General features: G+C 46.7%; 1 protein-coding gene across 1 annotated transcript; it reads right to left on the reverse strand.

The window, feature by feature from the left end:
- Positions 1-13,904: 13,904 nt before the first annotated feature.
- On the reverse strand, positions 13,905-14,618 carry LOC311240635 (induced myeloid leukemia cell differentiation protein Mcl-1-like; the record flags this gene model as incomplete). The annotated part of the gene is made up of 1 exon (XM_084329207.1): positions 13,905-14,618. The coding sequence occupies one exon, from the start codon at positions 14,616-14,618 to the stop codon at positions 13,905-13,907; it is 714 nt and encodes a 237-aa protein (XP_084185333.1).
- Between the last annotated feature and the right edge of the window lie 1,961 nt (positions 14,619-16,579).

Here is a 16,579-nt window from a genome sequence, read left to right on the forward strand (position 1 = left end):
TGGGTGTAGAGGTCACACAGTGCTGGGTGTAGAGGTCACACAGTGCTGGGTGTAGAGGTCACATGGTGCTGGGTGTAGAGGTCACACAGTGCTGGGTGTAGAGGTCACATGGTGCTGGGTGTAGAGGTCACATGGTGCTGGGTGTAGAGGTCACACAGTGCTGGGTGTAGAGGTCACATGGTGCTGGGTGTAGAGGTCACACAGTGCTGGGTGTAGAGGTCACATGGTGCTGGGTGTAGAGGTCACACAGTGCTGGGTGTAGAGGTCACATGGTGCTGGGTGTAGAGGTCACACAGTGCTGGGTGTAGAGGTCACACAGTGCTGGGTGTAGAGGTCACACAGTGCTGGGTGTAGAGGTCACATGGTGCTGGGTGTAGAGGTCACACAGTGCTGGGTGTAGAGGTCACATGGTGCTGGGTGTAGAGGTCACATGGTGCTGGGTGTAGAGGTCACATGGTGCTGGGTGTAGAGGTCACATGGTGCTGGGTGTAGAGGTCACACGGTGCTGGGTGTAGAGGTCACATGGTGCTGGGTGTAGAGGTCACACAGTGCTGGGTGTAGAGGTCACACAGTGCTGGGTGTAGAGGTCACACAGTGCTGGGTGTAGAGGTCACACAGTGCTGGGTGTAGAGGTCACACAGTGCTGGGTGTAGAGGTCACACAGTGCTGGGTGTAGAGGTCACATAGTGCTGGGTGTAGAGGTCACATGGTGCTGGGTGTAGAGGTCACATGGTGCTGGGTGTAGAGGTCACACAGTGCTGGGTGTAGAGGTCACATGGTGCTGGGTGTAGAGGTCACACAGTGCTGGGTGTAGAGGTCACACGGTGCTGGGTGTAGAGGTCACATGGTGCTGGGTGTAGAGGTCACACAGTGCTGGGTGTAGAGGTCACACAGTGCTGGGTGTAGAGGTCACACAGTGCTGGGTGTAGAGGTCACATGGTGCTGGGTGTAGAGGTCACATGGTGCTGGGTGTAGAGGTCACATGGTGCTGGGTGTAGAGGTCACACGGTGCTGGGTGTAGAGGTCACATGGTGCTGGGTGTAGAGGTCACACGGTGCTGGGTGTAGAGGTCACATGGTGCTGGGTGTAGAGGTCACACAGTGCTGGGTGTAGAGGTCACACAGTGCTGGGTGTAGAGGTCACACAGTGCTGGGTGTAGAGGTCACACAGTGCTGGGTGTAGAGGTCACATGGTGCTGGGTGTAGAGGTCACACAGTGCTGGGTGTAGAGGTCACATGGTGCTGGGTGTAGAGGTCACACAGTGCTGGGTGTAGAGGTCACACAGTGCTGGGTGTAGAGGTCACACAGTGCTGGGTGTAGAGGTCACACAGTGCTGGGTGTAGAGGTCACATGGTGCTGGGTGTAGAGGTCACACAGTGCTGGGTGTAGAGGTCACACAGTGCTGGGTGTAGAGGTCACACAGTGCTGGGTGTAGAGGTCACAGGGTGCTGGGTGTAGAGGTCACACAGTGCTGGGTGTAGAGGTCACATGGTGCTGGGTGTAGAGGTCACACAGTGCTGGGTGTAGAGGTCACATGGTGCTGGGTGTAGAGGTCACATGGTGCTGGGTGTAGAGGTCACATGGTGCTGGGTGTAGAGGTCACATGGTGCTGGGTGTAGAGGTCACATGGTGCTGGGTGTAGAGGTCACATGGTGCTGGGTGTAGAGGTCACATGGTGCTGGGTGTAGAGGTCACACAGTGCTGGGTGTAGAGGTCACATGGTGCTGGGTGTAGAGGTCACAGGGTGCTGGGTGTAGAGGTCACACAGTGCTGGGTGTAGAGGTCACATGGTGCTGGGTGTAGAGGTCACACAGTGCTGGGTGTAGAGGTCACATGGTGCTGGGTGTAGAGGTCACACAGTGCTGGGTGTAGAGGTCACACAGTGCTGGGTGTAGAGGTCACATGGTGCTGGGTGTAGAGGTCACATGGTGCTGGGTGTAGAGGTCACATGGTGCTGGGTGTAGAGGTCACACAGTGCTGGGTGTAGAGGTCACATGGTGCTGGGTGTAGAGGTCACATGGTGCTGGGTGTAGAGGTCACATGGTGCTGGGTGTAGAGGTCACACAGTGCTGGGTGTAGAGGTCACACAGTGCTGGGTGTAGAGGTCACATGGTGCTGGGTGTAGAGGTCACATGGTGCTGGGTGTAGAGGTCACACAGTGCTGGGTGTAGAGGTCACATGGTGCTGGGTGTAGAGGTCACACAGTGCTGGGTGTAGAGGTCACATGGTGCTGGGTGTAGAGGTCACATGGTGCTGGGTGTAGAGGTCACATGGTGCTGGGTGTAGAGGTCACACAGTGCTGGGTGTAGAGGTCACACAGTGCTGGGTGTAGAGGTCACATGGTGCTGGGTGTAGAGGTCACATGGTGCTGGGTGTAGAGGTCACATAGTGCTGGGTGTAGAGGTCACACAGTGCTGGGTGTAGAGGTCACATGGTGCTGGGTGTAGAGGTCACATGGTGCTGGGTGTAGAGGTCACACAGTGCTGGGTGTAGAGGTCACACAGTGCTGGGTGTAGAGGTCACACAGTGCTGGGTGTAGAGGTCACACAGTGCTGGGTGTAGAGGTCACACAGTGCTGGGTGTAGAGGTCACACAGTGCTGGGTGTAGAGGTCACACAGTGCTGGGTGTAGAGGTCACATGGTGCTGGGTGTAGAGGTCACATGGTGCTGGGTGTAGAGGTCACACAGTGCTGGGTGTAGAGGTCACACAGTGCTGGGTGTAGAGGTCACATGGTGCTGGGTGTAGAGGTCACACAGTGCTGGGTGTAGAGGTCACACAGTGCTGGGTGTAGAGGTCACACGGTGCTGGGTGTAGAGGTCACATGGTGCTGGGTGTAGAGGTCACACAGTGCTGGGTGTAGAGGTCACATGGTGCTGGGTGTAGAGGTCACACAGTGGTGGGTGTAGAGGTCACATGGTGCTGGGTGTAGAGGTCACATGGTGCTGGGTGTAGAGGTCACATGGTGCTGGGTGTAGAGGTCACACAGTGCTGGGTGTAGAGGTCACATGGTGCTGGGTGTAGAGGTCACATGGTGCTGGGTGTAGAGGTCACACAGTGCTGGGTGTAGAGGTCACATAGTGCTGGGTGTAGAGGTCACACAGTGCTGGGTGTAGAGGTCACACAGTGCTGGGTGTAGAGGTCACACAGTGCTGGGTGTAGAGGTCACATGGTGCTGGGTGTAGAGGTCACATGGTGCTGGGTGTAGAGGTCACACAGTGCTGGGTGTAGAGGTCACACGGTGCTGGGTGTAGAGGTCACACAGTGCTGGGTGTAGAGGTCACACGGTGCTGGGTGTAGAGGTCACACAGTGCTGGGTGTAGAGGTCACACAGTGCTGGGTGTAGAGGTCACACAGTGCTGGGTGTAGAGGTCACATGGTGCTGGGTGTAGAGGTCACACGGTGCTGGGTGTAGAGGTCACATGGTGCTGGGTGTAGAGGTCACACAGTGCTGGGTGTAGAGGTCACATGGTGCTGGGTGTAGAGGTCACATGGTGCTGGGTGTAGAGGTCACACAGTGCTGGGTGTAGAGGTCACACAGTGCTGGGTGTAGAGGTCACACAGTGCTGGGTGTAGAGGTCACATGGTGCTGGGTGTAGAGGTCACACAGTGCTGGGTGTAGAGGTCACATGGTGCTGGGTGTAGAGGTCACACAGTGCTGGGTGTAGAGGTCACACAGTGCTGGGTGTAGAGGTCACATGCTGCTGGGTGTAGAGGTCACATGGTGCTGGGTGTAGAGGTCACACAGTGCTGGGTGTAGAGGTCACATGGTGCTGGGTGTAGAGGTCACATGGTGCTGGTGTAGAGGTCACATGGTGCTGGGTGTAGAAGTCACATGGTGCTGGGTGTAGAGGTCACATGGTGCTGGGTGTAGAGGTCACATGGTGCTGGGTGTAGAGGTCACATGGTGCTGGGTGTAGAGGTCACATGGTGCTGGGTGTAGAGGTCACATGGTGCTGGGTGTAGAGGTCACACAGTGCTGGGTGTAGAGGTCACACAGTGCTGGGTGTAGAGGTCACATGGTGCTGGGTGTAGAGGTCACATGGTGCTGGGTGTAGAGGTCACATGGTGCTGGGTGTAGAGGTCACACAGTGCTGGGTGTAGAGGTCACACAGTGCTGGGTGTAGAGGTCACATGGTGCTGGGTGTAGAGGTCACATGGTGCTGGGTGTAGAGGTCACATGGTGCTGGGTGTAGAGGTCACACAGTGCTGCTGAAATACATTTTCACAGTTTGCATTTGCATCTGTTGTCCATTACAGATCCAGTGCTTATGCTGGCGTGAAATATTAGAGTTACTGTAAAAAAAATTAAATAAACCTTTTGGGATGTCATCATCGACATGGAATTGTACAATCCTAAGGCACCCAAACACTATATTATGCAGCAGGGTTATGTTTGTCTTTCCACTGACCGAGCTGAGTCACTTACTGGCCTCTTCTACAAAGCTTGAGAACACTGTGACACCGTCCTGTCAGCTGTAATGGCATAATATACTGGCGAAGGCCTGGCAGTTCACTATGACCATGAACTTTAATGGAAGTTTAATGGAACGGTTTAACTATCACGACTACAGGCCAGTCGCTCTGACGGCACACGTCATGAAGACGTTCGAGAGACTGGTCCTGCAACACCTCAAGCCCCTGGTTCATGACTCCCTCGACCCCCTGCAGTTTGCATACCAGGCAAACATCGGGGTGGAGGACGCCATCATCTATATCAGGGGTTCTCAAACTTTTTTATACCACAACCCAATTTTTATTTAAAAAAAATTTTGGCGACCCCACACTTAATGTATCGCGTAATTTCAACGTGGAAATAAGGAATATCAAAATAAAAGCACACGTTGTTGAACTCGATCATGCATATTTATTAGAAAATGAAATTACAGCACTATGTTATCAATGAAATTAATACATATTATCAACAAAAGCAACGGAATTGTTTCTGTATACACATTTATAAAACGAGGCTTATTTAGCCAATTTCTTTTGCCAGAACATGAAAAGAAAATGCCCTCACGTGCGTTTAGGCGGAGATCCGGCCTCACAGAGGTATGTTGATGTGAAGGGGACAAGCTTTCTCAGCGCAGCATTACACAACACTGGGTACTCTTTCCGGACTGATATCCAGAACTTTGCGAGGGCCTGTCCAGTGAACTTGACTTTCAGTAGCTCGTCACACGAAAGACGAATTACCCCAAAATCTCCGCTGATTAACCTGGAGTGTCACTAACAGAGTTTCGTAATCCAGCTCATTATCAGCACATTTATCTGCCAATGGGTTGTTTTTGTCTGCAAGGAAAATCTGCGCTTCTTCTCTGAGTTAAAAAAGGCAATTTAATACTCTGCCTCGAGATAGCCACCTCACTTCAGTGTGGTATAGTATAGCAGCTGGTTATGTGCAGAGCCCATTTCATCGCGACCAACCGGCACCGCTTCTGACAACAAACCTATCCATTGCGAGTCCAGGTTACACACAAAAGACCAGACCCCCGGCCCCCTCCCGCGATTATACATGCGCAGGATGTAGTGAGATGTGTATGTGGAATACTGTGTGCCAGCCTCCGTTGATGAAGGGGTGAGACATGGCAAATACACACAGCTGCCGGGTGGAAAACTCGATCAGAGTTATTTTTTGACACAGCAGTGGTGGGGCTCATCACAAAAGGGGATGAGTCGGCATACAGGGAGGAGGTGGATGGACTGTGGTGCAAGGAGAACAATCTCATCCTAAACGTAAAAAACACGAAAGAGATGATTATCAGCACTCTCTAGAGGGAGGGACGGGCAGTGTCCAATTATCTAGCAGTCACCGTCAATGTGTCAACTAGACCTCCCCATTGGAAGGGTGCAGGCGATCAACTGTTTCATACCGGACCAAAGGAAACAATTCAGACTCTTGCTTGAACGTTATTTATTTAGGATATCCTATCCAAACGTTCGAATACTCCACTGTCATTGACAAACAGCCACCAGATGGTCAATTTAGACAGCTCGTAGCTGGTAGCATTAGTCATTAGTTAGCAGCATACAGTCAGTAGCATTTAGCAGCTGTCAGTAGTAGTGGCATTTAGCCAGTAGTAGTAGCACTTAGCCAGCAGTAGTAGCATTTAGCCAGTAGAGTCGATACAGTCAGTAGCATTTAGCAGCTGTCAGTAGCAACAGTTAGTAGATTATTTACCTATAATGTAAACGGGAAAGAAAACAGCATTCAATTAGCCACATGTGCTATGCATATACAAATGATAATTCCAAACATAAACAGCGCATACAAGAGACAACAATACAACATACCGTTAGCCAGTTAGATCGCCTACGGGGCTTTTCTCATTACAGGCCTATGGCTATGAGTGTCTCTTAAATAGTGCGTCACGCAGACGCTGAATCAGCCTCACCTGTCCCCAACGCTCCAATGCGTCTATTCGAATCCTAACGCATTTATGCTTCCGCGTTCACGTTTTGCGCTCTGATTGGCTGATGTTTCTGGTCGCACTAATCGTGTGACGGCAAGTTCTTTCGCCGGTTAAGCTTAGGCACTCTTTCGAAGTTGGTTAAGGTTAGAGTTTGTCTTAGAGCAGGGCGATAGAATACCAGCCCTGGTTCCAAACTCTAACCTTAACCAACTTCGAAAGAGTCGCCTGAGCTTAACCAGTGATAAACTAGGCGTTAGGTAGTTTGCTGCTGGTCGAGGCGGAAATGGGCGCGTCACGCGATTGGGCGCACATGTCACATGACCAGAAACGTCCGTGGCCAATCGATCGCACCAGAAACGGCAGTGGCCAATCAGATTAGCAAAACGCGAACGCGGAAGCATAAATGCGTTAGGATTCGAATAGACGCGTCCCGTCCCCAATATCAGTCTCCTGGAGTCCCACAGTCTGCAGTAAACGCCCACTAGGTGGCACCAGATGGTAAATAATACTTGTATAATGAGTGCCTCTATAATAATAATAATAATAATATCTCTGTAGGAAGGGCGCTGGATAATTCTCCAGGCAGCACCTGGGAAGGGGAGAAAACAAAAAGGGAATTACTGTCAAGGTAACACACCTCAATGCAATACAAACAATATAATGTACCTATACTAACCTGATGTCCACATAGTGTTACAAATACAGTAATAATGATAATGACCAACCCACCTACATCACAGGGTGCACATTTCCAACACCCTCACGTGGTGCGACAACACCCTGAGCCTCGTCAAAAAAGCTGTACAGCGCCTGTACTTCCTGAGGAAACTGAAAGGGGCGGGGCTTATCACCAACATCCTCAGATGTGTGGTGGAGAGCGTACTGACCTCTTGCATCACAGCATGGTACGGCAGCTGCACAGCGGCAGAGAAGCAGGCACTACAGAGGGTTGTAAGGTCTGCACAGAGGACCATCGGATGCAGCTTACCAGACATCTCTGATACCTACAACAACCGATGCACGGACAGAGCAATCAATATCATGCGTGACCCCACCCACTCTGCCCACAGACTGTTTACCCCCCTCCCTTCAGGCAGGAGGCTGCGCAGCATCCGGGCAAGAACCACCAGGCTGAAGAATGCTAGCTTCTTCCCGGATGCCGTGAGACTACTGAGCAGTTCATCGCAGCTCATCACTGCCATGCCTCTGCACACTGCACTGTAGCACTTTATGGCACCTATCTCTTTTAATATTTTAATCAGTGAATCATATTAGTCTTATTGAATTAAATCAGTTTTTACTTAATTAGACTAGGTTTTTATTGAAATGGATTAGTTTTCTATTGAATCAATTCGCTGTTTTTATTGAATGATAGTTTTTACTGGATTTTTATTTAATCAGTTTGTGTCTGCCATGAGGATCAGTATTTATTTATTTTAGTATTTATTCTAGTTTATCTGGTATCAAATGGCTATAACCGAGACCTGAGTGCTGTATCCATGTCAATTGAAAAATGACAATAAACATAACTTTGACTTTGATACAACTGAGAGGGCATACATACCCTCATCTCGCACCTTGTTGCCCATATGCGCATGTCCAGAGTTAATTATATTGTATATTGTTTACACTGCCTTTTTATTCTATCTTTATTTTTTACTTCTCCACTGTACTATAATTCTGTGACCTGTACCTGTATGTCTTCTACTACCTGTACCTCCCCTCCCCCCTCCCCATGATGCTATATGAAGCCTGGCATTTTCACAAGGGGATCAATAAAGGATATCTTATCTTATCAGGGGTGTAGACGTGTGGGGGAAAGTGGAACTGACAACCCAGGACCCGAAGATGGGGGAAGGGAACCCACAGAGGGTCGTCAGGAAAAGGTCATCATCATATTGTGCACAGGGCCCAGCTTGTCTCGGCACGCCCCTGTCGATTACTATGATTGGTTGGGTGATGTGTTGACATTCCTCTCAAGTCTCAGTGAGACATGCTTGGGGATCATGAATCAACAAAGGTTATAGCTTCGTCCACGTGTAACGAGATTGAAAACCACACAGTAGAACACCCCTGGTGTGAACTCACTTCTCACTTAAATACCCCCGGCGTTGCTGCCTAAATTGGACGCTTTTCCGATGACTGGATAAGACCGGCGTGGTGGTATTAACTACCGTGGTCACATGGGGCTCTCTGAGTGGAGGGCTCGCAGCTGATGGGAAAACAAGTGATGTCCAGTGTGAGGTGCCTGCCGGTAGCTATGGTGACCGTCTCTTACACACACAGGACCTCTGAGTGCCCTTTGAGGCATCGTATTCTAAAACACAATCAAGTACGAAAATTGGAACATTACTTTTTTATTGTCAATGTACACAAGGCAATTTCATTTGTATTTTCACCTATCCCTCCTAGTTACACATACACACAGTCCCCCACACATATCAATGGCCGAAGAGCGAGACCCCCTATCTGAAAAAGTAACTTTTCTTTAGAAAACGTGTTGTTTTCTTGCAGAATGAAATTTTTTAAGGATACCAAATACAATACACTGTTTTTGGACTATATTACTATATTAATGTGTTAACAATACCGACCAGGTATTAGTGCCTCGCAAAGTGCAGATAGGAGGTTTTCCCCCATTTATTTTATGCAGATAGGAGGTTTTGCTCTTCGGCCATCGATATGCATTTCATCAGAGAGGTCAGAGTGCAGGGTCGCCCGCAGTGCAGCACCCCTGGAGCAGTTTTGGGATTCAGTGCCTTGCTCAGGGGCACTTGGGCAGAGATGGTGGGAACTGTAGGTGTAATACCAGCCACCCTTCAGTCGCCACAGTCAGTGGTTGCGGGGAACGAACCGGCGACCTTTCGGTTACTAGCCGGCCTATTTACTTCTAGGCCATCCTGCCTCCCAGAAGAAAAGCCCTTAGTGTCACAGGTGTGCCTCGGTCCACCGTTATGAGCGATAATCATGGTATTTCCATAATTGTATGGTCATTACCATCATGGTACCAATCATGGTTTTAAGTTCGATTATACCATGGTATTAAGTATTATTTAAGTACAAAAGTGGTACCATGGCGATAAATTACTTTTACCATGACAGTACCACAGTAAATATTTCTACTGGTACAATGGGGACTACCATGTTAAAACTGAAATGACCTTAAAACTACCATGACACTAAGTTGTGACTCTCTAGTAATGCCCTGAGCTACAGAGTCTAGAGAAAATAAAATACACATACGTACTTATACCCCCTCCACTGTGTATCAGCTCGACAGATGAGTGCCTCAACAGTAAGAGAGCAGATAAACTCTTGAGGTCTGGCGTGAAAGACAAAACCAAGGATTTGCCCCCAGACCAGTATGGACCGCGATGATGTTTGGAATTCTAGAAAGCTTTACAACTCTGTCATTGTAGCATCGCAGTACCCTGATGTATTCTGCAGGCATTTCCAGTAATGTAACCAAAGGAGGTCGGCATCTAAATGGCTGTTTCTCGTCTGGCGTATGGCCCAGCGGGTTGATGGTGGCATGCAAAGCAAAACCTAAGTACTGTAGGATTTGGGAGAAGTACCAGAAGTGTGTATGGAGAGGGGGGTAAAGTAAACAGTGGTTACGGTATTGTGCCATACAGTAAGTACTGGTGAGGTTAGTGGCTCCATTTTTAGGAAAATGTGGGCCTGAAATTATTCCCGGCCTTTCCCATTTGAAGGGAACATAGCTTGTTCTGTACACCTCACCCAGCGAGGGGCACAGAGCCATCTTGTTAAGTGATGATGTTTATGCTCAGAGCTGTTTTTGCTTGTCCTACTTATTAGTACTTAAGTGGGTTATTTTGAATAAACAACAGTGTGCTTCTGGGAAATTACGAATGTCATCAAACACCCCGCTGTGCGTGTCCACAGTGCAGGGCGTGATTAGTTATTTACAAATTTTTTAACATGGTTTTGAACACGTAGTCCCCTACAGGGGTGGTAAGTAATGGATACGTATAACTGACTGCCTAACGTGACAGTCAACGGTGGCGAGACTGTACGAGGGCAGGTACCAACGTTGAGTTCATGAAGTTGAGTTCATACAGTTGAAAAAGCCAGTTTCAAGGAAATGGTAAATACATTGTGTTATGTTCAAGAACGAGGAAACAGATTGTAACAGGGTAAATTATCACTGCTTAGTGAGGGTGAGGTTCTACAAACACTGGGTAGCAGGAGCACAGAGGAACTGTGTCCAGCCGGGCCCCCAACTGTAGTTGCCACACTACTAGTAAGGTCTATGGGCCCTTAGGATTTACAAACCTATGAGGTGTTACAGTAGTTACTGTGACAGATACTCATTAGCACACTGTATTTCCCTTTACCAACTGCGTCCCGTCTAATATGTGACACACCAGACACCCCCACACACAGTGGAAGTAATGGACAAAACTGTTTTCCCCCAAAATAGTAACGTACCTTACATTTACATTTACATTTTGTAATTTAGCTGACACTTTTATCCAAAGCGACTCCTGTTGAGACTTCCAAAATAGTGCATGGCCCCTTTAAATACTGAAAAGTTATCACAATACTCCTGGTCGCGTCTAGTTTTTTACCAACCGGTTTGTGCGTTTTGCGAATCTGATTGGCCACGCACGTTTCTGGTCATGTGACATGTGCGCCCAATCGCGTGACGAGCAGTGTCTTAGCCCATTTCCGCGTTGAACAGCCTGCAAACGACCTAATCCATTTATCACTGGTTAAGCTTAGGCTCTTTCGCAGTTGGTTAAGGTTAGATTTTGGAATCAGGGCTGGTGTTCTATCGCCATGCTCTAAGACAAACTCTAGCCTTAACCAACTTCGAAAGAGCACCTAAGCTTAACCGTCGAAAGAACTTGCTGTCACACGATTGGGCGCACATGTCACATGACCAGAAACGTCAGTGGCCAATCAGATTAGCAAAACGCACAAACCGTTTGGTAAAAGTAATCAGGCCTCCTGGTCACTGGTAATTCACTAAGGTAAGTAATTCCCTTATTCACGTTAAATATATATAGACACAACACCAGCAAACATTCAATTATCATGTTTCCTTTTACTGTAAACGGCACGACTGTAGAACAATGCATAACAATGCTACGTTACTGGTTGACATTCCCTTTAAACACCTCTCAACCCGAGAGCCACCAAATGCTCTCCCTTTTCCCTGTGTACACTTCACAGCTTAAACATGCTGGTAACACATTGCAGTACACAACTGTTAAGTGGGCCCACACTTTTTAAAGAACATTTGCTTATGACTAAGCCGGCACCTTAAAATAACAAACCCCCCGTTCGTTGCAGCGCTGGGTTGTCGCTAGCAGACGTGGTGGCCCAAAACGGAATGGCCCCTTCACTCAGTCCTGAGCATGTACAAAACAAAAGGTGATAATTCCCAATGCTCGAGGTGCGGAATGCACCTTAGGCTTTAATGAACTCACTTGCACATAAGAGTCTTGAGTCTATGAGTGGCTGGCTTGCATCATGCACGCATAATACATGTCTGTGCCCATTCGACAATAAAATGGTCCAGAGGGACCGTCACCTGATACACAAAGGCAGGTAGGGTAGTCAGTATCCGGAGTGTTTCTTGCATACTTTCTTCATGATGAGTCTTCCTCTCGACGTAGGGCCGGCGACGCGGGGCGCTAAGCTAAAAGGCTAATTCAAAGGTACTTGGCTAAGCTAATAGGGATGGCTAGGCGCTATGTCATCATATTCCAAAATGCCACTTCCGTGTCCTGTTGCTTCCAGATGGGATATTCAAAGGCAGTAAAATGGTGCAGTGCTGTGTCCCGTGTTGCAGCAATAGAAATGATGTCAACAAAACAGTCTCTTACTACCGCTTTCCTCCGTTACCGTTTTTTTTTCTTTCTTTTTTTTCGTTTGAGTTATACAAGTTGAGACCCTTTTTCACAGACTTTGAGAAGTCAGCGAAGTAGGATGTCACAGTAAAAAGGGTGACCAGTTCCTGGGCTGTAGCCATTGCTGTTTACATTGGCCGCATTAGACTAAACATGCTAGTGGACACGGAAGTAATTTGTGACGTCACACTAGCCATCCCTATAGCCGGGATGGCTAACCTGACTCCCCGACTCACTCTTTACATGCACGCTTGACATCGTCAATACATGTCCAACTGCCGACCATCTTCTTCTTCACACTGCGACTTGACACTATACTTGGTGTTATAAAACTTACAACATATCATGTTATTTCTTTGATTCTCCGGTTCGCTATTAGCCTTTAGCTTGTTACTCGATACAGAGCTATTCTCCATAGGTCCGCTCACCGTCATGGCTCTCGATAATTCGCACACTTCTTCGTGTTCTCTTCAACGACTTCCGTGCCGGCTCCTCTGACCACCAGACTGACACCCAACCAGCTCCCCCTAGTGTCAGTCCTCCCACAGGGAAAATCGCTGCAGAGTTCTACAAGACACGTTCAAGTGTCTACAGGGCTCATCTGTTTGATAGAATCATCAGGTACTCGCTGTCCAGGTTTACCCATCCTTCTTAAACACTCCTTACATATGGAAAACGTACAAATCAAGGTGTTTGTCAAAAGAGCACCATTGTAAATAGAATTACAAGCCAAAATCTCTCAAGCCAACTGACTGCCCATAAGCCATGATAATTTACAGTGTAGTAGTTTAGTAGTAGTAGTTTATTTTTTCAGTCATCATCACACACAGTATATTATATATACATCATCATTTATCAATATTTGATTATTTACAGTGACTGAAAAGGTACAGACTGAAGCATAGTGCTTATATGTGCCTGTCCTATATTCTTACCAAAAAATAAAAAAAATGTAGACTCCAAAACAGTATTCTAAAGAAAAGAAAAAAGCAAGCAAAACAGTATTTTTCACCCTTGTAGTTTTTCAAAATTTTGCTTTACAAAAAAATACAAAAATGTAGATTCCAAAACAGTATTCTAAAAGAAAAAAAGAAAACAAAACAGTGTTATTCACCCTTGTAGTTTTCAAAAATAGCTTTACAAACCTTTTTCTTAAAAACCAAAATCGAATTACTCATTCTTAAATAATGAGTAATAAATGCTCTGTACATTAAATAAAAGTTGACTAGAACTGGTGGGTGGTCTAAATGCAGACTTCTCAAACAAAAAATGTCCTCATGCAACCTCCAAAATAAAGAACAAGTTGGTTAACAAAAATGCAGCAGAAAAATAACAATTAAACCTAGTGGATTAATTTAGCTAATAATCAACTCTTCAATATCCCATCGCCATCTTCTATAGTCCTGTATCCCCTTCTTTGTTAAAGGGATAAATGAGCCAAGGGTTTTCAAAGACAAGGGGTGGAGGCTTCCAGTCTGCCAGTAGTCCCATTCAGCTTGGTTCAGGGGGGAAAGGGTACAACTTTGGGTTGACTTTGGGTCTTTGAAAAGCGCTATACAAAATAAATGAATTATTATTATTATTATTACAAAAGTCTCTTCGAGTCCAAGAAATTCACCTGATCAACAGGGCAAGTGTTGCCACAATCCCAGCAAAACCAGCTACAGCCATGAGAGCGTGCCTCACTGTGGACTCTGGGTCAGCCACTCGAAAGAACTCCACAAACCCATCCCATGAATTGTTTTTCACCAGCCAGTCTCGTTGGTCAGAAAGGAGATACGTGGAGATTTCTTGGCCCACCAATGCAACGCAGTGCTGTCTGCCCATCTCCTTCAGGTACTGGCACACAACCGCCCCGAAGGTCACCAGGCTGGCAATGCGACCCCAGTTGGTGACCCCGTCACCAAACAAGCTCTTGGCCACAGACATAATGAAGCTCATGTTGTCCCCTCCATTATCCAACTTGATTATTTTGTTGAGCATACCATGATATACATATCGGTGTTTCCGGAGAAGGTCATCCACAACCCTTTTCATCGTCGAGAGAGTCTTGCCTTGCCCCCACCATGACGTAGAAGGTCCGGTAAAGTCTGTAAGGAAAGTGCCAATGAGTTCTCTTGTGTCATTCTCCAGTATCTCGTCCCCTGCCGGACAGCTGGGCATGTCGCGGTCACTGTCAAACAGCTCGGGAGTGCGCGGCAGAGAGCCGTCGTCGTTATCGCCGATATCATCCAGGATGTTTTTAATCTGCAAAATCTTCGGCTGTGGTGGAGTATCACTACCGGCGACATTCCCATTTTGAGTATCTAAGGATGAGGCCCTCGCCATCAGAGGGGACGCGTCGACGACTCCATTTTGAGGAGGAATGAAACAAGTCGAGAGACTCGAGAAGGTTCCAGTTGTGGTCCTTTTGGTCAACGACGTAGAGGAAAAATTCATCTTCGCGTTGTCTTTCAAATAAATCTCGTTAGTTAAAAGTTATTTCTCTGTTGTCTCTTCAGAGTCCAGTCAAGTTATTTCTGTGTTGTCTCTTCAGAGTTCAGTCAAGTTATGAGTCTTCTTCTTCAGCTCCCTGGGCTGCCTTTATAGATACACAAATGTTCTAGAATGTTCTATTATGACATCATACTGTGACATCACAAATGTTCTAGAATGTTCTATTATGACATCATACTGTGACATCAAAATGTTCTAGAATGTTCTATTATGACATCATACTGTGACATCACAAATGTTCTAGAATGTTCTATTATCACATCATACTGTGACATCACAAATGTTCTAGAATGTTCTATTATGAGATCATACTGTTACATCACAAATGTTCTAGAATGTTCTATTATGACATCATACTGTGACATCACAAATGTTTTAGAATGTTCTATTATGACATCATACTCTAACATCACAAATATTCTAGAATGTTCTATTATGACATCATACTGTCACATCACAAATGTTCTAAACAGTGGTTCGTAACCTTTTTACACCAAGTACCACCTGAGAACGTAGCTGGCTCTCCAAGTACCACCATATGACCGACGTTAAAATACAGTCTATTCAGCTATGCACAGTTCACGCAGGAGGCAAATGTATTCCTAATAGCATTATTTATTGTTAACTTTTGTCAGACACAGCCACAATGTACAAAGAGGTAGCACTAGAACTAGCAAACTCGTCCACACAACTCATACAATGCAAGGGGCATTGAGAACATAGCAAGTAAGAAAATTAAGAACAACTGTATTTCAGAAAATGTACTTAATTCTCTCGCTCTCTCGCTCTCACACAGCAAGCAATTGTCCTTCATTCTCTCTCTCTCACACACACACACACACACACACACACACACACACACACACACACACACACACACACACACACACACACACACACACACACCCTTTAAATGCCAGTGTTTGTGATGGGCATCACAAATTATTGTAAAAAAAAGAAAAAGAAAACACATTTTCAATACATTTTTGAATTGTAACCCTTTAAATGCCAGTGTGTGTGATGGCATCACAAATTATTGTTAAAAAAACACACAAAAAGTTAAATATTTTCAATATATCAAATGCAAAGTAAATTTTTCTGGGGGGGATTATTACAGGCTAGGCATGTGTCAATGATTAGCAACAACACAGATTTGGATGGATTTATTGTTTTTTGTAATGTCAGATTTAACAACAACTCTTTTCAGAATATTTCAGAGTATTTCATTTTGTATCTGACATTACAAAAAGTCAAAAAATAAAAATGGTTATGATCAGGGCTGAAGTTGAATACAAGATTTATGACTGTTTAGACTGCAATACTATCTGTCACAGTGATCTCCTGGTTGTTCCCTACCTAGGTTATCTAACTATCGCGCTGCCGCAACTAGAAACACTGGCCTGGCCGCGTGAATATTAAAGGCAACCAAACTTGTGTTCGGCTTTTCTCTGATTGGCCGCGCCCCCACGCGCAGGCAAGCGCAGTCGTCCCACGTCCCAAATCAAATCCAAGGAGCGCGCGCGAGCGGCAGCGCGGGCAAAGGCTGCTGTTCCAACGCACTTGTGTTGGGCTGCGGTAGCAGTGGAGCGCTATGAAATGCGCTGAACTAGAAAGCGTAACGTTATTATGTTTCGCGTTTTTAACAACCAACTACCAGATTCACTCGTGTATAAACAAAGCCCATACAGTTATGAAATGCGCTGAACTAGAAAGCGTAACGTTATTATGTTTCGCGTTCCATTGATTAACGCCATTACCTGCTGTGCTGTAGGAAGCAGAGGTACAGTAAGTTA

The sequence above is a fragment of the Notolepis coatsorum genome, assembly GCF_963971535.1.
Source record: "Notolepis coatsorum genome assembly, chromosome: 14".
In the NCBI taxonomy this organism is placed as follows: domain Eukaryota; kingdom Metazoa; phylum Chordata; class Actinopteri; order Aulopiformes; family Paralepididae; genus Notolepis; species Notolepis coatsorum.